Source organism: Crocuta crocuta, unplaced genomic scaffold, assembly GCF_008692635.1.
Source record: "Crocuta crocuta isolate KB4526 unplaced genomic scaffold, BGI_CrCroc_1.0 scaffold260, whole genome shotgun sequence".
Lineage (NCBI taxonomy): Eukaryota > Metazoa > Chordata > Mammalia > Carnivora > Hyaenidae > Crocuta > Crocuta crocuta.
The window spans coordinates 7,282,478-7,308,010 of NW_027527525.1; the positions used below are offsets into that span (position 1 = coordinate 7,282,478).

General features: G+C 36.8%; 2 protein-coding genes across 7 annotated transcripts in view; one reads left to right on the forward strand and one right to left on the reverse strand.

Annotated features, from left to right (window-relative positions):
* Positions 1-7,898, reverse strand: part of MTBP (MDM2 binding protein) — a 78,412-nt gene extending 70,514 nt beyond the window's left edge. For all 5 annotated transcript variants that reach the window (XM_077764720.1, XM_077764729.1, XM_077764713.1 and 2 more), the window contains exons 1-4: positions 7,753-7,898; positions 6,881-6,961; positions 1,806-1,879; positions 1,561-1,709 (exon numbers count right to left, since the gene is read on the reverse strand). In XM_077764720.1, coding sequence (XP_077620846.1) covers positions 1,561-1,709; positions 1,806-1,879; positions 6,881-6,961; positions 7,753-7,870 — 422 coding nt within the window. In that variant the 5' untranslated portion in view covers positions 7,871-7,898. The remainder of the gene's footprint in view (positions 1-1,560; positions 1,710-1,805; positions 1,880-6,880; positions 6,962-7,752) is intronic.
* Positions 7,899-7,986: 88 nt separating this feature from the next.
* MRPL13 (mitochondrial ribosomal protein L13) overlaps positions 7,987-25,533 on the forward strand; it is a 47,410-nt gene continuing 29,863 nt past the window's right edge. The window contains exons 1-3 of one of the 2 annotated variants that reach the window (XM_077764754.1): positions 7,987-8,275; positions 11,600-11,723; positions 20,590-20,683. In XM_077764754.1, coding sequence (XP_077620880.1) covers positions 8,249-8,275; positions 11,600-11,723; positions 20,590-20,683 — 245 coding nt within the window. In that variant the 5' untranslated portion in view covers positions 7,987-8,248. The remainder of the gene's footprint in view (positions 8,276-11,599; positions 11,724-20,589; positions 20,684-25,533) is intronic. The other variant, XM_077764743.1, reaches the window with a different exon arrangement.

Consider the following 25,533-nt stretch of genomic DNA (forward strand, 5'->3'; position numbering starts at 1 on the left):
AAGAGGATCTCAACACATTACAGACGAGAAAATAAAGGACCAGAGAAATGAGGTTGACTGGTCCATAATCATATAACTAGAAACTACCTCTACTGAGCCCTGGTTTGAGATCCTTTCCTTGGTTCTACAATGTCTCCTTTCATTAATCAGTACAAACAAATATAATTGTTTTTATTGTTTTATTTTTTTTAAGGTTTTATTTTTATTTCTAGGAGAGAGAGAGACAGCGTGAGCAGGGGAGAGTCAGAGAGAGAGGGAGTCACAGACTGAAACAAGCTCCAGGCTCTGAGCTGGCAGTCAGCACAGAGCCCGACACGGGGCTCGAACCCACGAACCGCGAAATCATGATCTAAGCAAAAGTCGGACGCCTAACCGACTAAGCCACCCAGGCGCCCCCAAACAAATATAATTTAAAAACAGGAAATAGAATTTTTAAAGTCTGTAGTAATTTATAGAAGTATTATAATATATGATTACTATGGTAAATAAAAGTAGGTTTTTGTAATGAAATATTATGGAAGACTAAAATGAAAGGTATTAATGAGTCAAAGATGGGATATTTCATGAAGAGAAAAATAATCACAACTTACATCACCTGGACCAACTTATATATTATACCACAATTCAAAAAACCTAAAAGTGAACCCAATGAACTACATGATCCTCAGAAACTCTATGCATTTTAAAGGTATCTGAATGCTCAAGATATACATAAATTGAATAAATTATATATATCAACCTCAAATAGCAAAGTGATAATCATAATGTGAGTTTGAATGCCAGTTATTAACCTTAAATTCAAGTTTCCTTGTTTAAAAGTTTATTTATTTTGAAAAGAGAGAGAGAGAACCAAGATCATGGTAGCATCTACAAACGAATTGTTTTCCCTCTCTTCATCTCTGAAATAATTTATCTAAAATGGATGCTATTTCTTCCTTAAATATTTAGGGGAATTATTTGGTGAAGTCATCCTGGCCTAGAGTTTGATAGTGGGAAATTTTTTTTAACAGTTCAATCACTTTTTTTTTTAAATGTTTATCATTTTATTTTGAAAAAGAGTGAGCATGAGTGGGGGAAGGGCAGAGAGAGAGGGACAGGAAGGGAGAGAAAGAATCCCAAGCAGGTTCTGTGCTATCAGGGCTCAAACTCATGAACTGGGAAATCATGACCTGAGCCAAAATCAAGAAGACTTGGACGCTTAACCAACTGAGCCATGAGGGACTCCATTAAATTCAAGTTTCTCTTCACGCTCTTACAATTCATAATCAGGCAGAATTCGTTTTCAAGAAAGTGACATATTAATTAGAATGTCACTTTTTATGATTTCTGCTATTGTATAAGTTTAAGAACCTAAGCATTTTCAAATATAAATTTTTCCATTTTAAAGTTTTATTCAAATAAAAGGCCCAGATTGCCTGTCCCCCAAAATAGAGTTGAAAATTTCAAATAACTAAAATTTCCTTCCTATGGCAGCTAAAAAAAATCTTATTTTCACTCTTGTGGCTAAAACGCTGTCTAACGTGAAATATTTTAGATACTATAGAAAGCATATAAGCATACTCAGCCAAGGATACTGATTCTCTGCTGGTACTATCTTCTTCCTCAAGACACTCAGCACTCAAACAGTCTTCGATATTTGTTTGAAGAACATCTTCAATTTCATCTTTTTCCGTCCCAAAATGTATCTCTTCCCATTGAGAACTGCAAAACTAATATACCAAGAGATTGTATTAAAAAATGGGTTCCTGAAATTATTTATATTGACAAAGGCATTCGCTAACGCCAACTTTTTTCATTTCTATTACCTGATAAAATCCACATATTGCCTGCACTGCAAAGAACCACTTCCTGGAGCCAGGTATGCCGCCGACCGAACATGCTTGAAAACAAAATCATGCTTTGTTAGCAGAAAGGCATATCACAAAGAAACAGATGCCATAGTATCTACACTTGGAGAATTATATGATTCTTATTACATTATATAGTTCTTCAAGATATATGTGTGTATATACACAAACACATACATTACATGGATCCTTTTATTTTTATTTTTTTTTAGAGTTATTTGGCATTCTTTTTTTTTTTTTTTTNATTCCATGGTATAGATAAACCACATCTTCTTGACCCATTCATCTGTTGATGGACACTTAGGCTCTTTTACATGGATCCTTTTAAAATCTCTAAAAATTTAGGGGCGCCTGGGTGGCTCAGTCAATCGGGTGCCCGACTTTGGCTCAGGTCATGATCTCACGGTTCGTGGGTTCGAGCCCCACGTCGGGCTCTCTGCTGACAGCTAGCTCAGAGCCTAGAGCCTGTTTTGGATTCTGTGTCTCCCTCTCTCTCTGACCCTTCCCTGCTCACACTGTCTCTCTCTCTCAGAAATAAATAAAAAATGTTAAAAAAATTTTTAAATCTCTAAAAATTTAAACAGAACAATCTGCCCAAAGAGCAAAAATATTCACTCACAATGAATACTATTATTTTGTCACAAATCTAAATCCATACTATTTTAATCATCATTTCAAATACTAAAATCTACCAAGAAAAATATCCCAACACCCACTCAATTATTACCGAGTCACTCAAAACTGCGTAAGTGATCTAATTTCCTCTACAAACACCATGAAGGTCTGGTTAATCCTAGCCAGAAAGAGAGAGAGAGGAGATAGAACTATACAGCCTCATCACATTTTCTACTGCCCTCTAAAGCCATTTCAAAATGTTGTTGTGTATCCAACATGCAACTGTAACTGATGGGGGAGTGTGGGCCAAGCTGAGGGCAAAATACAGGCTGGCACCCCCCCACCCCAGCCACAGGTAGAATATGTGTGATCTTGATCTGACACTCCTAGCTACCCGAGAACAAAGGAAAGGGGTTTAAGTACTTGCCATGGTAGTGTGGGAAACTAAGGCAAGTGAAATCAAATTCCCTTACTGCCTATAGCCCATTGACAAGTACTTGAAACCGACAGTGATCTCCCTCTAGGAGCTCAGCTGCCTCCATGAGAACACTTGGTTAGGGAATCTTAGCTTAACGTTATCCCAGCTTTGAGGATCCTGAAGGTCTACTTCCTTTGTCCCAACTGCCCCAAAATGTATGCTGGCAATCATATTCTAAGCTTATGGCCCCCGCAATATACATCTGAAGGGTCTCATTACTAAGGTTTTCTTAAAAGGTAATAAATGGTGTTTCCCTAGCCCCTCAAGGTCCTGGAAACCTTGCTTCCAAAATCCCTTGGAGAACTTACTGACCCCTTTCCAACCTGAGGGTATGTAATGAGTTCCCTGTCAGGCAGTTCTCCCTGCCCATGGGCCCTGACCCCATGCTTTAATAAAATCACCTTTTCGCACTAAAGATGTCTTCAAGAATTCTTTCTTGGCTATCAGCTCTGGACCACCCCACTATTACCCCAAAACTTCATCAAAACTACATTCACTAAAGGCACCAATAACTAACAACATGTTATAAAATCTGACAGCTCTTACCACTGCTGTTACTTGACCTCTCAGCATAAGAATAAGAAAGAAATCAAAGATTCTGTGGAACATACCTTTCCAGCTACTCCTCATACTTTTAAAAACTGGTGTTCAGTTCCTTTAAATAGTGGGATTCAGTTCAAGATTTTCTGCTCTTCTCACTATCCATAAACAATCCCATCCTTACTCATAGCTTGGACTGACATCTACATATTGATGATCCTATAATCTGTATCTCCAGACTTACTTTGCCTTTTGAGTTCTGGACACATGTATCCCACTTTTATAAAACATTTTCACTTTGACATTTTACAGGACAACTAAATACGTGTTCTAAATGGAACATATCATAGTGATGAGGTGAGTGATGATGGAGTATACCACCAGAGTTGGGGGAAATAAAGCCAAGAGGAAGTTTCTTTAAGGAATTTCCATATGTTAAAGAGGACTTACAGATTACTGGAGGCCTAGCTATTGTCAAGCTAAGGTTGTTTTTTCCTCTAGCAAAACATAATCATTAAGATGCTAGGGAGTTCCTGGAGATTAAGCTATTGATAAGATTGTCTTTTTCTTGTAAAGTTACTAAAACATGTGTAAACTATGGGAGACTCTACCAGTTTAACCATTTGTTTTCTGTCCTTTCCTTTGTTCTTGGGCAGCCAGGAGTACATTATTACACATATCCCACCTGCACGATGGGCATGGTGTCACGTATATTACACATATCGCACCTGGGCGGTGGGGGTGGTGTCAGCTTGTGCTGGGCTCTCACTCAGTTTACCTTTATCAATCATGTCTCAAAATCTAATTCTCCTATCTTGCTAAATTCCACCATCTATACTATATCCAAGCCAGAAATCTAATGTCATTCTTGATTGCTTTCTCACCCTACCCATCTCCTAAATCACACCAATGCAACACTAATTCAGCTGGATTCTACCGCCATAATTTCCTTAGATCCATTTTCCTCTACCATGGCTGCCTTTCTTATTTCTTAGCTGGTCTTCTGCAGCAGCCCCCTCACACCTATAATTTCCCCCAATGTGTCCAGTATACTGTAGCCAGAATACTTCATTAACACAGATGTGACCAGGTCTCTTCCTTCATTAAAGCCTTTAATGGCTAATTATTATGAAAAAGTCCAAGTACCCTACATGATTTACAAAGTCCTCCACATAGCTATTCCTATCTCTCCAGCCTTATGTCAATTATAATCATATTTTACTTCCAGTTTCTCAGAATTGCCATATTACTGAAAGTAACAGTGCTCATTGGGTAAGAAATTCAATCCAAGCAGTTCTCTCTTTGCATGGTTCTGATATGCAGATTTCAGTTACCATGATTTAAATGACCCCAGTCCCCCAAAACAGGGTATAAACTCCAGTTACCAATGGTTTATTAATTAACTGCAACTGCAAAAAGTAAAACTTCACTGCTAGCTTCTCAGATCCGCAAATCACTACATAAATCATACGTGTATCATGATCAGTAACCAATCACATTACGACTTTTCAAAATTTTTTGCGGATTGGTCACTGCACCTCTGTTATTCAGTTCATATGAATAGATGACAAATATGTAACCCTATTTCCTTCTTGTCTCCCAGTGATAAACCCACATATTTTACAAAAATGGGTAAGAGGAAGAGGAAATTGGCCAAGGGGGGGAAAAAAAGATGAAAGCACAGCAAAGAAGCAAAAAGTGATTACCACTGAAAGTGACATTTAAATCTAATGTAAATGGGTTCTAAAAATAGCTGCCATGATAGAAATGTGACAAAAAAGGATAAGAGGTCTCAGAGGAAATGATGCTGACAAATACCTTTGCATTAAAGTTGCTCACGGTTATTTCACAACATAAAAAGAGCTAAGGATAAAACACTGCAAGCTAATACAAACTTAGGGGTAAGACAATTCACCAAGACATGGAAAAAATGCTAACTCTATTAACCTAAGTTATAGGATGACAAGAAGGTGGCAAGCACTGTTCAAATTTCCTTGAGAAGAATTTTACAAAATAAATAAATAAAAGAAACACTTTAATTCTCAATGTTTTTAATGCTTTAAATTACATGTGAAATAAACATTTGTTTTATTGGCTTTTTTTTTTTTCATTTCCTCTACCTGTATAATTCTCAGTAAGAGAATTATTAATGTTTTGATGAAAAAAATGTCATGGAACAATTGTGATTTTTCCCATTGATTTTATATTGGGATTGCTTTGCATAGCTTCAGGTTGTGGTCATTTACATAGTTCCACATTACTGGGCAAACAAAGGCTGCTTGGATAAGAAACTTTTCTTTAAATGTTTAATTATTTTTGAGAGAGAAAACAAGGGGGAGGGGCAGAAAAAGAGGGAGACAGAGGATCTGAAGTGGGCTCTGTGCTGACAGCAGAGAGCCCGATGTGGGGCTCGAACTTAGGAACTGAGATCATGAGCTGAGCTTAAGTTGGATGCACAACAGACTGAGCCACCCAGGTGCCCACTTAGTAAGAAACTTCTATCCACCCAAACAGTAAGCAAAAGTTATCCCAAGAATTCCTAAAATGCTCCCAATATTTCTTTAATGTATACTTTCAAGGCACAAGTGAAAGAAAATCTTTCTTGCAAAGGCAGTAGTACTGACTTAAATTATATCGACTTGAAAAATTAATGAGTACTACCACAACTTGGCAAACAGATTAGGGCAGCATGAACATTTATCGAACAAGCACTCTACCCGAAGCATCTCCAGAAACTTCCTTCAGCTTTTAACTTGGTCTGTTTTGGTTATCTCCTTTTTCTGAGTGTTTGAAAGACACTCTCAGAGGTCAAGAAGAGGAAGTAAAAGAGAAATAACGATTAAAAAAATAAGTAGACGGATCTGTATAAGGTCAATAGAAACCAAAGGAGAAGAGATTTTTACAAAGCAAAGGGTGGTCAAAAAAGTTATATACTTTGAAAAAGGTAAAACAGATAAGAATGGAGAAAAGATCACTGTGTTTAACAATTATTAAGTGCTTTTAAGAGAATCAGTAAGAGGTAAGGGTGGAAAAAATGGTAAAAAAATGTGTAAGAGCATTAATAATGTGTTTGTACTCAAGACAAAATCATAAATCCTCCTTATAATGCCACATTACCCTATTTTATATGGAGCTAAAGATGGGCAAGGAAATACCACAAAGGGAACAAAAGTCAAGCTGAGAACCTACCATAATTTTCATACAACTTAATGACATTCAAGTAGCAGGAAGAGGGAACATTATCTTTTCCAGTCTTGCATTTCCTTACTTCCCTCCTCATCCCAGGACCTTGTGCATAGTCAACAAGTGCCTCTCATACTTTTAAGTGACCAAATTAGTTAAACTTATTTCCAATATAAATGCAGTGCCAGAGAAAAAAAGAGGTTTGTGTTCCACTTACCAGGAAAAGTACTATCTTCTGGATTCATTGAAGTATTAATGCTTCTTTTTAGGAGGTGATAAACATTTGCTGCTGTTAAATCTGAAAAAGAAAAGGCAAACTAACTGGGCTGGAGTTACATAGTCTAGGCCTCTTCCAATTTCACCACCAGAGACACTCCCGAAAAACATGTACATAAAAGAGCTACACACAGAGAATGCAAACAGAAAACCCAAAAGGCTCCCAGTTTATACATGCTAGCCAGGTAAATATTCCAAAACTCTCCCTAAAGAATACTTTTAAGCAGAGAAGGGAAACTCTCACAATACTCTATACACAACCACATGCATTGTCTCAAGATGCCTGTTTAATCAAAACAAACAAATAAAATGCAACGTGGATTATAGACAGAAACACCAAAGAGGAGCGCATTTTCAACCAGTCACAATTGTTTTAAATTCACCATTTTTTTAAAGCTTAGTTTATATGTAGGATATCTCCTCCCATTAGGAATCTCGGAGAGAAAGACCCTTTCCCGTCTTGTTCCTTTCTGTATTACCTGCATTTGGAACATACAGTTGGCGGGATCGCCTACTGAATGCATGTATTTCCAACAAGACACTCTATTCCGAAAGCACAGAGAATTATTCAGTTAAATTTTTACTGTGCCAAGAACTTCTGAGCGCTGGGATTGTGCATCCACAAACGTGTCCCTATTTCTCCACGAAGATAATGACATTTTTCGGCCCTTATTGGGCCGATCTCATGGAGTCTCAGATTCTCGGGACAATTCGAGATAGTCCACCCTCCCTCCCCCGCAGAACTTGATCTCAAACTTAAATTTCTTCCCCTCCCCGAAAGCGGTTCCCGCTCTTTCTCAGCCCGGCGCTTACCCGGCTGCTTCTCGGCACCTTCCACGGACGACTCCCCGGGCCCATGATCCACTTGCCCACCCGCTGCTGACGGGACTTTCGCTTCGCCCCAGATCACAAGGAGCAGGTACCGATCCATCTCCTCAGAGCCGGGCTCCTATTTCAGATCTCGGTTTTCCCATCCAAATAGTCGCGCGCTGCTTATGCACTTCCGGTTTCCTTCCCGCCCAAATAGAGGTCGGCTGGAAATTGTGCGCGCTCGGTCGGGCTGCCTCAACTTTTCCAGGCGTCGGATTCTTTGGAGGAGTTATTCTCTCGATGACTGCATTATTTCCTCCTATCAGGACGAAACTGCTATCATGGGAAGGCGGGAGGAGACTCAGGAAAAGCAGAGAAACTGACGACGTCGGCTGGCCTAGGAACTGTCATACTTGCGTTTGTATGTTTCCCGCGGGGCCATTAGTGCTGAGGCCTGGCCGTGGGTCCTCGGAAGAGGACGCTTCTGCGAGCGGTGAAAATGTCGAGTTTCTCTAGGGCGCCCCAGGTGAGCTCCAACTCTGTGGCTTGATGCAATTGATTACACTGGCAGAAGGAAGTCGGGGGCTTCGGTGGATTTAGTGGTGCTGAGTGGGCAGGAAAGTGGAGTTCCTCGGCCGGGAGATGCCTCCGGGAAGCACTTAATGACAATCGTGCTTCTGGCCGCTTGCTACTCTTTTGGTACTCCATCTCCTGCTCTTTTCAGTCAGCTCTTTTCATGTCTTTTTTTCCTGAAAGAGTCTTCGGAGAGAGGGTCAAGTTGGATCAGATAGGCCATTGTAGACCATTGTAAGGATTTGCTTATTACTGAATAAATGAGGATCTACTGAAGGGTTTGGAGCCAGGGAGTAACATTGATCTCACTTAAGGGTGTTAAAAGCAGCTCTCTGGCAGCTGAATTAAGTAAGAAAAGACTGTTTAGAGATGGGGATTGATGCAAGATAGAAACAAAGAACCGGTGTAGAGGTTTAACTGCAGTAATCCAGGCTAAACACGATGGTGGCACAAACCGAACTAGACAGTGCAGTGTTGAAAAGTGGTTAGGTTTTGTTTGAAAGTGGAGTCAAAAGGATTTCCTGAATGATTGAATGTGAGCTGACCAGGAAAGAACAAGGATTACTCCAAGGTTTTTGTTTCTGACACCAGAAGGGTGTGCCATCGACTGAGACAGGGAAGACTGGCATTGAAGCAGGTTTCAGGTGGAAGAGCAGGAGTTCGGTTTGGGGTATTTTGACCTGAGATGCTACTTAGCCCAGTCCTGCTCCGAGAGTGATTCTTTCCTTGAACTGTTTGTCACCTCTCCTGGCTGAAGCAAATATAAGGAGTAAAAAATAAAACATTTAAAAACCTTTATAGCAATTTGATGATATGGCAGTATTTTAATTGTTTTTTAACAAAGTTTGGGGGTTTTTTAATCAAAATATTCATCTGCAATGGAATGGGAACAAATCAGTCTTTACGACAGATGGTTTAAAAAGCAATGTAGTGCAGGTTCCAAGTGGACAATTGGATACAAGTGTGAAGTTCAGGAAAGAGGTCAAGGCTAGAGATGTAAATTTCTACAGTTGGGAGACATAAGCATAGAAATGACATGTAAACATATCAGTCTGGATGATGTCTTTGAGGAAGTGTGTATGGACTGGAGAGGAGGACCAAGAACGGAATTCTGGAACATTTCAACATTTCAGTGGCAAGAGTTAAGATGAAAACAGCAAAGTAGGGAAAAAACCAACAGAGGGTGGTGTCTTGGAAATCGAGTGAGGAAAGAACATCCAGGAGAAGGAAATGATCACCTGTACTGAAGACTTAGAATTGACCAAGCGATTCAGTGATGTGAAGGTCCTGGTAACTATGACAGGCAGTAGAGAGAGGGTGATGGGTGTGGGAGGAAAAAGTTGGAGCAGGTTGAAGTGAGAATAAGGACAAATTTGAGTAAAGACAACTCTTTGGAAGAATTTTGCCACAAAGGAGGCAGTGCATAAGTGAGGTAGAGAGGGTTTGTTTTTAACTTTATTATGGAGAATTTAAATCCTATATAAAAGAAGCTGCAGCCCACTTTCAAAACCTTCATAGCCAATATGTTTTCATCTGTACACCCCCCATTCACTCCTTTCCCTTTCTTATGAATTTGAGGTGAACCTCGGATTCCTATTATCTCACAAGGAAATATTTCAGAATGTTCTTTATAAGGATTCTTTTTGAAACTATAATCCCAATACCATTTATCAAAGACAAAAGAAAAATTAATCATGATTCATTAGTATCAAATACCTAGGGTATGTTCAAATTCCCAATTTTCTAATATATGTTACAGAAATACATAATAGTTTTACTGTTTGTTCCTTTTGTTTAAGATCTGGAATGTACTAATTTCATGTTCTTTAGTTTTCTCTTAGTAAATAGATTCTTTTTCCTATTTTTTTCCTTAGCAATTTATTGAAGACAAAAGATTGTCCAATAGAGTTCCGCCTGTTTGAATTTTTTTTTTTAATTAGTCATAAGCTGAGAGTAGTAGGGAAAAGGTATGGGCTAGAGGCTGGCTTTATTTATAGAAGACTGATTGTCTATGCGTAAAATCAAATGGAATCTCAGAAAAGCTCCTAAAACTGATAAGTAAGTTTAGCAAGATTGCAGGGTACGAGACCAACATGCAAAAAATGAAGTGTATTTCTATATGCTAGCAACGGACAGAAATTTAAATTAAAAATACAATACTATTTACAATAGCATCAAAATATGTGAAATACTTAAGAGAGAAATCTGACAAAAGATGCGAGAGGAGAACAAGATAGAAGCTAGATCAGTGAGAAAGGAAAAAAAATGGTGAGCAGTTTAGAAGCTGATATGAAGTTTGTATTAATAAAATTTAAAATAAAACCAATTAGCCTGGTTGTATTTTTTCCAGCATTGTTTAGCAACCTGTGTTATGCATAGAGAAAGCATCGGGTTGAGATCTTTCTGGGCTGGAATTTTCTGAGAGTTTGAAGGTACTGATGGATATTGTGAAGACAATGGCGTATGCCTGAGCCAGCCTAAAGATGTCTGTGTAAGACAGCTATGTAAAATTTAAGTTTATTCAGTATCATCCGTGTATACTTGTCTAGCTATATTCTGTTACTTAGCTCTTGCATGGAATTGAACTCATGAATAGTTTTCAGTTACCAATTAGCTACTCATCATTCAATTTAATACATATTAGTCTCAAAAAGTATTTTTGAAGACCCTTATAAACAGCTTCTACTTTCATAAGAATTTCCCATTACCTTTCCAGATTCTATTCTGTATACCAGAAATTGTTATAATATAAAGGAAGGGGTGCCTGGGTGGCTCAGTCGGTTAAGCATCCCGACTTCGGTTCAGGTCATGATCTCACAATTCGTGGGGTCGAGCCCCGAGTCAGGCTCTGTGCTGACAGCTAGCTCAGAGCCTGGAGCCTGCTTCAGATTCTGTGTCTTCCTCTCTCCCTGACCCTCCCCTGCTCACATTGTCTGTCTCTCTCTCTTTCTCTCAGAAATAAAACATTAATTTTTTTTTTAAATAATATAAAGGAAAATATATCTTTGAAATGTTTTAAATAAAGTAACTTGCATACTGCTGATAGGAAGGCAGGTAAGAAAAATTACTGTGTTAATCTTTGTAGAATGAAAAAGGACTCTCCTTTTCCAGAAATAGAAATGAAAACAAAACCAAAAAAAGTATTTCGTGACAGGATCTTTTTTCAAGGTAATTATTGATATTAACGGTACAATATACATGATGATATATAATAATCTCAATTATTTCCATTTTAATTAAAACTTCATTGTTTTCTCTCTGTCTCTTTTTTTCCAAGCAATGGGCCACTTTTGCTCGGGTTTGGTATCTCTTAGATGGAAAAATGCAGCCCCCTGGCAAACTAGCAGCTATCGCATCAATTAAACTTCAAGGATTGCATAAACCTGTATACCATCAACTGAGTGAGTATCATTTTAGATCTGTTATGAGTAACCATAATTTTCATTCCAGAATAGAATGTTGAAGAAGTCTACTTCTAAGCACCTCTTTTCTTCCTTGGGATCCCTTGATCCATTCTTATAAAAAACCTACTAGGACACTGAAATGAATTTGGTTTATTCACAGGAAAACCATACAGACCAGTTTGCCTGAGATAGCTCCACTGTATGTCGTTACCCCAGCAAAAATCTCAGTAGCCTTCCTTTCACTCGCGTATATCCTGACTGGGACTGTAATCAAATGTTCCTTCTTACATGTGTCTCTTCACATGGCAATGAGCATGTGAATAGGGAATGTTTGAAACTGAAAAAATAAGTTTGTCTTTTCTTCCACGAACCTTTTCCCCTAGAAAGATGGATAGAGCTAGCTGGCCATGCCAAGTTTACTCTTTACTGTTTTGAATTGATAGATTTTATTTTCTGTAACCTTTTCCCAAAGCAAAAGAAAAAAGTTGTTTTGATACTAAATGTCTTCTGCGTATTGTAGGTAGTTCCCATGGACTTCACTTACCTAGCACTTTAGTGCAACCCAACAAGATCTCGGTCAGCAATAGTTTATGCAGCTGATCCTAGTGTTAACTTTTTGAAACATGAAATACACAAAGATATATACAGTATGTCGATACAGTATGTAGACAAATCTATTTTTATTTTTTTATTTTTTTTTAATGTTTTGTATTTATTGCTAGGAGAGAGAGAGAGACAGCGTGAGCAGGGGAGGGTCAGAAAAAGAGGGAGTGACAGACTCCGAAATAGGCTCCAGGCTCTGAGCTGGCAGTCAGCACAGAGCCCGACGCGGGGCTCGAACCCACGAACCGCGAGATCATGACCTAAGCGAAAGTCGGACGCTTAACCGACTAAGCCACCCAGGCGCCCCTAGACAAATCTATTTTTAAACATAGGTAATATCTTAAAGAAAATTAACAGTTACAATGATGATGAAATAAATACCCATACATTCAACATTTGGGTTATTTCCAATTTTTTTTGCCACACAAACAATATTCCTATTGGTGTTCTTGTACCTTTTTTGCAGGGCGCATGTGCAAGAGTTTCTCCCAGTCTGCCTATAGGACAGGAATTACTGGGTTAAAAGGCACATGGGACACTAGGTAGTCTTTATGCTAATATCTTCTCCTGCCAGAGGTTCTATAACATTTGATGTTTTCATTCTTTTTAAGTTTAACCACTCTCATAAATGTGGAATATATTCTTTTGGTGGTTTTAATTTTCATTTTCCTGCTTGCAAACGGAGTGAAGTATCTTTTCACTATTTAATGGCCTTTTATCATTTCTTCTTCTGTAAAATACCTGTGTCTTTTGCCCGTATTTCCACTGAGTTATTTGTCCTCTACATTTTTCTAACTTTTATTGTAGAAATTTTCACATTTTCAGAGAAGCTCAAGGAATAGTAAGTGAATTTATACCCTCTACCTAGATTACACAATCATTAACATTTTAACATATAATTTTAATGTATAATTTAACATGTAATTTTTTTACTCAGTCATTCGAAAATACATTGCAGATGTCTTAATAAATCCCTCTGAAATCTTCAGCACATGTCTCCTAAGAATAAGTATATTCCCATATGTAACCAAAATGCCGTTATCATACATAACAAAATAAACATGATTTAATTGTACAGTTTAATGTCCAGTGCATTTTCACATTTCCCTAGTAGTTTTTTATAGCTGTTACTTTTTTAAAACCACAACCTGACCAAGGTTTATGTATTATTGCCTTTAATTGTTATGTTCCTTTAGTCCTTTTTAAATACAGAATATTCCTTCTCTTTTATTTTTTCTTGCCATTAACCTTTTGAGGAGTCCAGGGTAGTTTTCATGTAAAGAGCTTTCTTCTTAAACACATTCTTTACTTGTTCTTGGATGCATTCTGTTGCTAACTTCTCCTTCCCAGTCCCCTTTGTGCTTTTCAACTTTCTGAACTCCCAATATTCTCTCGTTAAAAATTAGGAAGGCNGCAGAGGACACCTGGGTGGCTTAGTCTGTTAAGCATCTGGCTCTTGGTTTCAGCTCAGCTCATGATCTGATGGTTCCTGGCTTTGAGCTCATGTCGGGCCCTGAGCTGACAGTGCAGATACTACTTGGGATTCTCCCCCTCTCTCTCTGCCCTTCCTTTGCTCACTCACTCTGTGTCACTCAAAATAAATAAATAAACTTAAAAAAAAAAAAACTAACAAAAAAAATTCTCTGGTTTTTGGCAGACAAGAAGAATGTTATAGTCCTAGAATTACTAATAGAATGAATTTCTTAGGACTTTAGATATTTTGTTTAATTGCTTCATTAATATGAGAGAATTAAAATCAGAAGAATAAAATTACTTTCTCCCTGTCACTCAGCTATTTTATAGTAGAACTTGGACCAGAACTAAAGCACTTGTTTCCTCAGATAGTAAATTACCCATTTAACATCAGTGTGGTGATTCTTAGCCACTTAAACTATGTTTTCCTGCTAATGTGTTTTTTTTTTCTTAGCAATGTTATGAACAAGGTAATATACAAGATCTTTTAGGTTGTTTTTGTAGAAATACAAACAATACAAAATGTAGGAAAAAGTAGAATTTGTTGTAATTTCTCTCTTAAAGTAAAGCATTTATGTCTTCACTGAATTAAAGTTCTGCTTCCCTACAAGCAGGTCATTATTGCAAAAGTATTCCTTAAGTATTAATGAAAATACTGTGCTAAAACACCAGAAGAGCTTTGGTAGCTGCCTATCAGGTCATCCGTTTCTAGTAAAGGAGAATAGCTTTCCTGTGAAATTAAAAATGCACTTTTTAAAGACTGAGTTGTATTTACGTTTCACTGTATAATTTAATATGTAACTTACATCAGCAGAACTTTTTATATCCACAAGATGTCACTAAAATCAAAGCTTAAATTGCAAGCAATTTTCAACTTACAAACATGTTGTAAGTTTATTTCTAACATTCATTGATTTGATAAGCATTTATCAAGCACATATTATGTGTTCACAGTCGCTGTAATCATGTTTATTTGAAAATTGACAAGAATTTCCCAGAAAATAATACTATAAATGATGGTCCTATATCCAAGAGTAGCTATAGAAGTTACCCAATAATGTATCCAAACATACTATATGCTGTTTTTGAACTACTTTACAGGTCCAGTAGACTTTGTGAAGTAGTATAGAAAACCCGCTTTCCGCTTTTAATATTATTTTTTATGGAAAATGTGGTCTGAGTCAAGCTGGAAATGATGTAAAACTAGGAAAAGCATTCTCTCCTCTTTCTAATCAGAACTGCCCTTCTGAATTTGGGACCTGGGAGCTTTTTGAACATGTTGTCACTGATAAATGAAAAGAAAGGGCACATGGTAATTTTTAGATTATCCTTACTCTTCATGAGGATTCTATTCTTTTTACTGCCCACAGATTAATAAATTGAAGACATTATGAACATTTAAAAGAAGCAGAGGGGCACCTGAGTGGCTCAGTCAGTTAAGTGTTTGACTCCCAATTTGGGCTCAGATCATGATCTCACGGCTGGTGGGATTGAGTCACACGGCAAGCTGTGCGCTGACACCATGGAGCCTGCATAGGACTCTCTCCTCCCTGCCCCTCCCCTTCTTGCTCTCTCTCTCAAAATAAACATGTTAAATACACACATACATATATACATACATACATACATACATACATAAAGAAGCAGAGAGAAACCTTTCTTCAGCATTTTCTAAAGTTATTGTTAGATTATCCTAAAATGCTACTGGTCTACATGAAAGAAAACAAAAGTTGCACACAATTCTTAAAGTTAATGTTGTGAACTGTAGCACACCAGGCAGTTCAACAAAGATTGTATCTAATCTCTAACATTCTGCCTTATTTATTTCTATCTTTTAAAGACTTGTTAGGAAGAAAAAAGTTTAGGATTCTCTTTTTAAAGTAACCAAGCTAACACATTTTTCTCTTACTATCCAGTGTCAATTTATTTCAATTGTAAATTGCTCTATCATTTTAATTTTGCAATTTTAATTGCACATTTATTCTTCAACTTCTAGAATATCATCCGTACAAAGCAGTGTAGGAGAGTTTTTCTCCAGGATATATCTTGAATATTTAACTCCTTTAAAAGTGAATATTTAGATATTATCAATAAATTTGAACAACATACCTTGTTCCTGTCACCGTGTCTTTATACTCAGTAGATTTTGTGGTAACCTACGTGATCGTCTGTTATATTAGCTATGCACAAGTTCAGGGATGCCAAAAATAACACTGAAGAAGGACATTTATCTCTAAAGGTTGGAAACAAACATAATGGCCAAAGACAATTATGTTATTTATCACTAAATTGAAATAGCTATTTTCCAAACATTTATCGAACCAAATCTTACAAGGCAATCCAGTATATAAAAGCAGTGCTGTGCTGATTGAAAGAGGGAGAAGATGCTGAGCCCTTGCCCCTTTGAGTCACCTTCTCAGAACCTGACATCTCTATCAAATACGCTTTTAAAACCAGTAAGCTAAAGCAAAGAACTTTTAAAGAGGGATTTGACACTGTGGAGCAGATGAAAAGACACGCTGCAGACTTAAGGGAAATATTTGCAAACCATATAGCCAACAAGAAACAAACACCTAATTAGAAAATGAGTAAAATATCATGACCAGATGGTAAACAAATGTATAAAATGATTCAACATTATTAGCCACTAGGGAAAAACAGATTAAAAACCACAATGAGACATCACCACATATCTATCAGAATAGCTCAAATAAAGGGTGGCAACAACAAATGCTGGTGATGATGCAGAGAAACTGGATTGCGTACACATTGTTGGTAGGAATATTAAATGGTACAGCCAGTCTGGAAAAGAATATGGCAGTTTCTTATAAAACTAAACATGAGCTTGCCATATATCAATTGCGCTTTTGGACCTTTGTCCCAGGGAAATTAAAACACAAAAACCTGTACTAATTAATAATACTTCTGCATTGCTCCTTATCCCCCTGTATTTATCAGCCTCTGGCATATTGTATGTTTACTCATTTGTTTATTGTCTAGCTCATTCCACTAGAATGTAGGATTTATTATGAACAGGGACTTTAGTCGCATTCATTGCTGTATTCTCAGCATCAAGAACAGTACCAGACATGAGTAAGTAGTGACCGGATAAATTGATTAATCACTGGGAAAGAACTATAAAGCAGATTTTGGAAGAGATTCCCACCAAACTTACCAGATGTCTCCATCTGAATCTACCCTCGGATAGGATCTGAGCAGCTCAGACAGTTCTGATTGATCCGATTTCTAAGATAAGAACTAGGAGTGCGTCTCCCATGAAATCTAAGAAAGGAATTGAATGCGACCCAGACATGATAGAACATTATGTAATCCTATTTACATTAATGTAAATGTAATGTAATGTAAATCCTATTTACATTAAGGTGAACACTGGGAGTTTTTTTTAACACTTACTGTAACTAGTAACTCCCTTTATATAAGAGGTCTACATTAAGAGTCTTCAGAAGGGAGCTTGTAATCTAGGTGGATGGAATAAAAGTATACAAATGATAGGACTAGATAGTTAAATCGGCATCATAAGAGATACTCAGGCATCCTTGTGGAATCAAGGGAAGTAGGTTTGGTATTAGGAAAGGCTTTATGAGAGGACTGGTATTAATTTTAGAACTTGATATTTATGTAGAACTTAAATTTTATGGATAAAATTTAGTAAGTGGAGATAAATCAGGAAAGTACTTCTACTGGAAGGAACAAAGAAAAGATTAGGGGATCTGTGTATACAGTCTTCTGTATGTATGTTTGTGTGTGTTTTAAACAGAAATAATGGGATAATGCTTCAGAGAATAGCAAGTATAACAAGTAGTATGGCTCACCCAGTATATACTTTGGTACGGGAAAGAACTGGTAAATAAGGCTAGAAAGTTTGAACCTAAACTGTACGTATCCTTAAATACCTTACCTGGGGAGTTGGTGTGTGGTGAAGTACAAATGTGACAAATAACTTTAACCTAGGATTGGTATGTTAAGAAGGATTTCTGAACTTTCCTCAGAACCTAGTAGAAAAGGGTGCATGATCAATTACTGACTGATATCCCTGCCTCCAGAATGAATGTTATTTCTCTTCCTCCCAGGGAATTTTAAGGAAAAAATATGAGTTCCTGCTTAGGGGAGAAAATGAGCCAAAACATTGAAGCCATAGGACTGAGAAGCACCCCTGACAGTGTAACTCATCATGAGAACTTCACTTCCCTGACATGAAACTTTTGAGTTTCCACTTTGATTGAATTTGTCTGAACTTATTTGGCACCTAATTTTATTCATCCATTCATTCATTCATTCACTCATGCACACCTGTGTACACACACACACACACACACACTCACACACCAAATATAGTAAAAGAGTCAAATAAGGTTACAAATCTAAGGTGAGGGTTTTTACAGATACACTCACAATTCCTTTTTCTAAAAATTACTGCGTGGGCACCTCGGTGGCTCAGTCAGCTAAGTGTCTGGCTTCGGCTCAGGTCATGATCTTACGGTTCATGGGTTCAAGCCCCACATCAGGCTCTGTGCTGACAGCTAGCTCAGAGCCTGGAGCCTGCTTCAAATTCTGTGTCTCCCTCTCTCTCTGACCCTCCCCTGCTCATGCTCTCTCTCTCTCTCAGTAATAAATAAAACATTAAAAAATTTTTTTAAATAAATTAAAAAATAAATAAAAATTACTGCTTTAGTTTTTTTAATCTGAAATTAATTTCTTTTGGAACATCTCTTCATCAGTAGAGTTCTAATTTACACACATTTGATGCATATTATAAAGCATAATTGTTTAATTAAAACTTCACAGTGAAATCTATTGTACATAGAAATTGAGACAAATAACTGTAGTATATTCAGGATTTCAGCCTTTAGCAATATTGGCTTTTGTTTTAATATGTAATGCAGTTAAAAACAAATATTTAATTCCTGGTTACCCTATTTAGAGTTAGAGAAGTTCTTCTAGAATATATTAATAGAGACCTGGTATAAGTTACTGAGGGAAAATAATCTTTCCCAGATTAGATGTTCATAACTTACAGATTAAAGAATGTGATTTTCATCTGATCTGTGGTATTCTTTTGAATGTCCTTTGAAAGATCCTTTTGATCTCTATAAAAGAGAGTTGATTTGTTTGGAATAGCTCAAGATGCTTTTTGCTTGTTTATTTGTTTGTTTTAAGTATGTAGACAGAGACAGAGAGTTGGGGAGTAGCAGAGAGAGAGAGAACCTGGAGCAGGCTCTGCACCGTCAGCACTGAACCTGATGCAGGGCCCGAGTTTACAAACCATAAGATCATAACCTGAGCTGAAATCTAGGGACGCTTAACGGACTGAGCCACCCAGGCATCCTGGTTTTTGCATATTTAAAGCTTAAATAACATTTAAAAAATAAGTCATCTCTTGTGTAAAGTTAAGGATTCCATTTTTCCTCAGCATAAGTGTCACGGAAAGAGCCTGAACCGGGTATTAAATAACGTGGCTTTGGGAAATCACTTAATCTTAGCAGGCCCTGGCGTCTTCAACTGTAAATGTCTGGTTGAAAAACTAAGGTAACTTCAGCATTCTCTGAGATGATATCGATATCTTCTCACCCTCTTTATTTTCCTGGTTCATTTGCCCAATTGCCTTACTAGCCCACTGTGGGTTACTTTTAGGAACTTTAGTGAATTTGCCAAATACAATCAAACTGTCTTTTCAACCCACTGACAGCAAAGCTTCCCAGGTAAAGCTTTCCTTTACACTTCTAGATTCCCTTTCACTGTGGTAAAGAAAACTTGCCTGTTTTATTCTCTTTCCTTTACCCTCATTCCGTGTAGACTATGTACTTCTCTCTGGAAATGCTGTCACTGAAATTCAAAGCTCTGCATAGAATCTTATAATGTAATTGTTAGTTTTCATAGGTGATATTTATTTATACTTATTTTTTCAGTGTTTTTTTAAATAAATAAACTTCTAAAATCTTCTTAAGTTTTTGTATTAGTAGAATAGGCATTAAAAAATAGTTTTGCCTATTTGATTTTGTGATGTATAGTGACTCATGTGAAAACTGCATGTTGACTTTTTAGGGTTTTTGGGGGTTTTTTAGATGAACAGACAGATTTAGGGGGTACTTTTCACTGGAAAATTAATCTAATACATATATTTTAATTTTCAGGTCATCTGTCATATCAAATAAACATGCTGCCATAATTGAAACTGGCAGTTTAAATGTAGCTAGTTAAATGTGGTTGGAAAAAGCCTTGGGTTGGTAGTTAAACATAAGATCATAGTACTCTATTCTCCAAATTTGAGAAGAAAAATCAATTTTGATATTTTACATTTGTTTTCAATTTGCCTATTGGTAAAAAATACCTTTTATATCTATATGTGTATTATTTTCATTTTCTCTTCTATTTTAAGGGAAAATTATATTAGATACTTAAATGTATATTAATATAAACCTTTTAGCAAAATGTAATTATTAATGGGAAAAGACCATAGGAATAAGAGTAGTTTGCCTTTAAAGGATGTGTTGTTGGCATCTTCAATATATTCTCTTTTGTCTTTGGTGTTGAGATTTTCCAAATGTCTGGCCAACTCTCCCTCTTTCTGTATTCAGATGTTGTGTAAAAGAGGAAGACAATAGCAAAATCCTGTTCAAGGATTTTGGTGTTGTACTGTGACTTGCTTTATATTTTTTAATGTGTTGTTTTTAGACTTTGAAAAGCTTTATGAATAACCAAGACCACTTTTTCTTAAAATCATGACTTTCATATAAAATCTTTTCTTCTTTGTTCTTTTTAAATCTAGGTGACTGTGGGGATCATGTTGTCATAATGAACACAAGGCACATTGCATTTTCTGGAAATAAATGGGAACAAAAAGTGTACTCCTCACATACTGGGTAAGATAATGCCATTATCCAACAGACATATGAAAAGATGCTAACATAACTAACCATCAAGGAAATGGAAATCAAAACCACAATGAGATATTGCCTTACATCTGTCAGCGTGGCCAGAATCGAGAAAACATTTAATAACAAGTATTGGTGATAATGTGAAAAAGGAACCTTCATGCACTGTTGGTGGGAATGTAAATTGGTGTGGCCACTGTGGAGAACAGTGTGGAGGTTCCATAAAAAATTAAAAATAGAAATACTGTATGATCCAGTAGTTCCACTACTAGGTTATTACCCAAAGAAAACAAAAATACTAATTTGTAAAGATATATATACCTCTGTATTTATTACAGCATTATTTATAACAGCCAGGATAGAGAAGCAAACCGTGTCCATGGATACATGAATGGATAATGATGTACATGTGTGCGTGGGCACTGGAATATTACCCAGCCATAAAAAAATGATGCAAACTGCCCATTTGCAACAACATGAATGGACCTAGAGTGTCTAGTGCTAAGTGAAATGTGTCAGACAGAGAAAGACAAAACACCATATGCTTTCATTTATATGTGGAATCTAAAAAAACAAATGAACACACAAAAAAGCAGAATTAGGACTTATAAATACAGAGAACAAATTGATAGTTGCCAGAGAGGATGAGTGGAAGGGATGGGTGAGAGGGAGTGGGATATACAGGCTTTCAGTTATGAAATGAATAGGTCACAGGGATAAAAGGTACAGCATAGGGAATATAGTCACTGGTGTTATAATAGCCTTGTATGGTGACAGAAGGTAGCTATGCTTGTGGTGAGCATAGCATAACACAGAGTTGTTGAATCATTAAGTTGTACACTTTAATGTAACATCAAGTATCTACTACTCAAAAAAAATGATAATGCCATTGTCAAGGAAGATAGGCTTGAAATATATTACTTTAAAAATACTATTGGGGTGCCTGGGTGGCCCAGTCGGTTAACCGTCCGACTTCAGCGGTTTGTGGGTTCGAGCCCCGTGTTGGGCTCTGTGCTGACAGCTAGCTCAGAGCCTGGAGCCTGCTTCAGATTCTGTATCTCCCTCTCTCTCTGACTCTCCCCTGCTCACGCTCTCTCTCTCTCTCAAAAATAAATAAAACATTAAAATATTAAGAAAATTAAAAAAAAAAATACTATTGGGGTGCCTGGGTGGCCCAGTTGGTTGGGCGTCTGACTTCAGCTCAGGTCGTGATCTCACGCTTCATGGGTTCGGACCCTGCATCGGGTTCTGTACTGACAGCTTGGAGCCTGTTTTGGATTGTGTGTCTCCCTCTTTCTCTCTGCCCTTCCCTGGCTCTCACTGTCTCTCTCTCTCTAAAATAAATAAACATTAAAAAAAAATACTATTGATCTTACTACGGGCACCTGGCTGGCTCAGTTGGAAGAGCATGCAACTCTTGACCTTGGGGTTATAAGTTCAAGCTCCACAAAAAATGTATTAAATAAGGAACCATCCCTTAAAAACAAAAAAAAACAAAAACAAACAAAAAAAGAAGAATTGATCTTACTTAAAAGAAAAAGCTATTTTCAAAAATTGGCATTTAAGGAAATACTTATTNNNNAAAATAAAATAAAATAAAATAAAATAAAATAAAATCTTTTGAGATCTTGATTGTGTCATGCAATGTGTTAACCCCTCTGCTCCAGGTCATATACAGATTTAATTAAGCATACCTCCTATACTGAACTTTCATTCTTGATTAAAATTATTTATTTCCGGGGCGCCTGGGTGGCTTAGTCGGTTAAGCGTCCGACTTTCGCTTAGGTCGTGATCTCGCGGTTCGTGGGTTCGAGCCCCGCGTCGGGCTCTGTGCTGACTGCCAGCTCAGAGCCTGGAGCCTGTTTCAGTCTGTGACTCCCTCTCTCTCTCACCNATAAGTTCAAGCTCCACAAAAAATGTATTAAATAAGGAACCATCCCTTAAAAACAAAAAAAAACAAAAACAAACAAAAAAAGAAGAATTGATCTTACTTAAAAGAAAAAGCTATTTTCAAAAATTGGCATTTAAGGAAATACTTATTTTGTACATGCTGCATATATAATTTACTCAAATCAAAAATAACCCTCAGAACTATTCCAAATAGTAGTTATTATTGACAGTATTTGTTTTTTCTAGAGGCTATTCACATAACCTCTCTGATCTAGGTTATTCTAATTTTAAATCAGTCTTCTCATTTATTTCTATTTCCTATAATTCATGTTACTGCTGTTTCTTGAACTATCTTGAACATCTGAAAATACATGAGATGTTTAAGAAATGGTGAGCAAAATCCCAAGTTTGGAAGATACCTGAAATCTCCACAACATACCTTTCAAGATCCAGGTCTCTCTTCCTATGTTTGAATAATAGCAATTTCATGGCTTTTAAAAGCAGCCTATTCATTCCATCTTTGAAATGGTTTAAATTTTAGAAAAATCTTTATGCTATTGAATCATAATCTGTTTAGCTTTCATATTCATCTTAGTTCTCCTCTTTGGACAATGTAAAATAATCATATCTCTCCACATGACATCCTTCAGATAATTTTGAGGCAGGGATCAATAAGAGCCCATTGATTTGTCTTTCCTCTAAGCTAAACATCTGTAGTTACTTAAAATTCTTTATATAGCTTCCCGTTGACTATCCCCTTTATATCTTGGTCACTCTCTAGTGTCTTTCTTAACTAGACACACTCACCTGCCTATGTTCTGATGGCTTCCTAGTATAATGGGAGTCCTCCAGCTTTCAGTTATAGAATCCTCTATTGGTTGGTACCCTAAGTTCACTGTCAGCTAAAACTCCCAAGTCTTTCTTAAACATGCTGGTGTTCAACCATGTTGTAACCCATTTTAACCCAACTACAATACCTTAGGTTAAATTTTATCTCCAGCCTTTTAAAATCTTTTGAGATCTTGGGGCACCTGGGTGGCTCAGTTGGTTAGGCATCCGACTTCGGCTCAGGTCATGATCTCGNGAGACTTTAAAGTCTCATCTATTTCCTTTCATCTCTTGACTAAGTAGGTCAATCTTAAATGCTGAGGATAACTTTTTTTAAGATTTTATTTTATTTTTTAAATGTTTATTTTTGAGAGAGAGAGCACATAAAAGCAGGGGAGGGGCAGAGAGAAAGGAAGACAGAGGAGCCGAAGTGGGCTCTGTGCTGACAGCAGACAGTGGGGCTTGAATTCACAAACCATGAGATCATGCCCTGAGTCAAAGTCAGACACTTTACCAACTGAGCCACCCAGGTTATCCACTCAGAATGACTTTTTTTGCTTCCATTCACCAGGCTTTGCCCATTCTCTTTAAACTTATTCATGAAATTGTTACATAACCAAAATAAATTCACATCTAGCTTCAGTAGTTTCTACAGTTAGGAAATCTCTATGATAAACTAAATTCTATAAAATTTAGAGATAATAGGGCAAGAAGTACAAAAAGTCGGGGTAACATAATGTGATAAAAGCATAAAGGGGGAAGTATTGACCCAAAATGCTATAGTAATTACTGTAGCAGTAATATCTGTGGAAAATAATAGCACCTCCAGTAGTGAACAGCTACAGGGTAATGTGCCCTTAGTGTCCCATTCAGTAGAGTTCTCCTATCAAGGGCTGAAAATCTAAACTTTTGTACATTTTCGGTACCCAGTTACCACCACTGCTTCAGAATCCTTCATTTTAGCCGACATCTTGCTATTTTTTGCCTTTCTGCCTTTGCATGTGTTGTTCTACTTCACAGAGTGTTTCTCAGGAGCTCTCTTACTGGTCCATTAGAACGTGGCTCAGACGTCACCGCTTCTTGAATGCCTTCCCTCTTGCCTGTCTTCCATGTGGTTAATCTCTGTTTTGTTTCTCTGTTTCTGTTGACTCTTCATTTCACTGGATATACCAGTTTTATTATGCTCAGAACACTATTACATTATGTATTCAAATTTTTACTTCCTAGTTATAAAAATTTTAATATATGATGATTTTAGAAAATGCAGAAGAGTTTAAAAAAGGAACTAAAAATCATTTTTCATCCTGTGGACTAAACATTTTAATACATATACAAGTTTACATCTTTTTCACTTTACATAAAATTCTCAGAAAGCTTTTTTATAAATATTGTTAGTCACTGTGGGATAATACAGACTATGATTTGCATATATAATGTTCTTTTTTTTAATTAAAATTTTTAGTTTCATAAAGAGCTGAAAAGCATCTTTATACAGTAGGCTTTTTCAACATATAGGATAATTTAAAATAAAACTGGAAAGTAATGAATTTCAAGATGAAAGGGATAACGATAGATCTTTTAGTGGGTATTTCCAAACATCACTTTAATTATGTGCTAGTAGTGCATAAGAATGCTTGGTTTCATAAAACCACTGACCCAGTATTGTCATTAATAATGATTTAATATTGATTGTGCTACTTTGATGAACATCTAATGGTTTATATTTGCATTGTTATAAGGTATCAATGCTTTTCTTAGCACTTTCTCTGACCATTGTATCTATTAAGAATATTAATCCACTATTATAGAGTTTACTTTTTACATATTTTCTTTATGATGTCCCTTGTTGTATGGTTATTTAACTTTTATGTAATTAAATCTCTCTTTTCCCTTATAATTTGTTCTATGGTTTCCAGTCTCAAAAAATCTTTTCTTGTCCAAATATTTCATAAACATTCACTTCTCACTGTTTTAGAGGCCAGATGAGATGTGTATGTGTGCACCCTGACCTGTGTGTTGAGTCATATAAAGTGTATTGGTAGGAATTAGAAATATAGCTTACTGTTAGATGCCTCAGTAGATTCATGTAGTCATTTTTCTTGTGGATGGGATACTGTCAT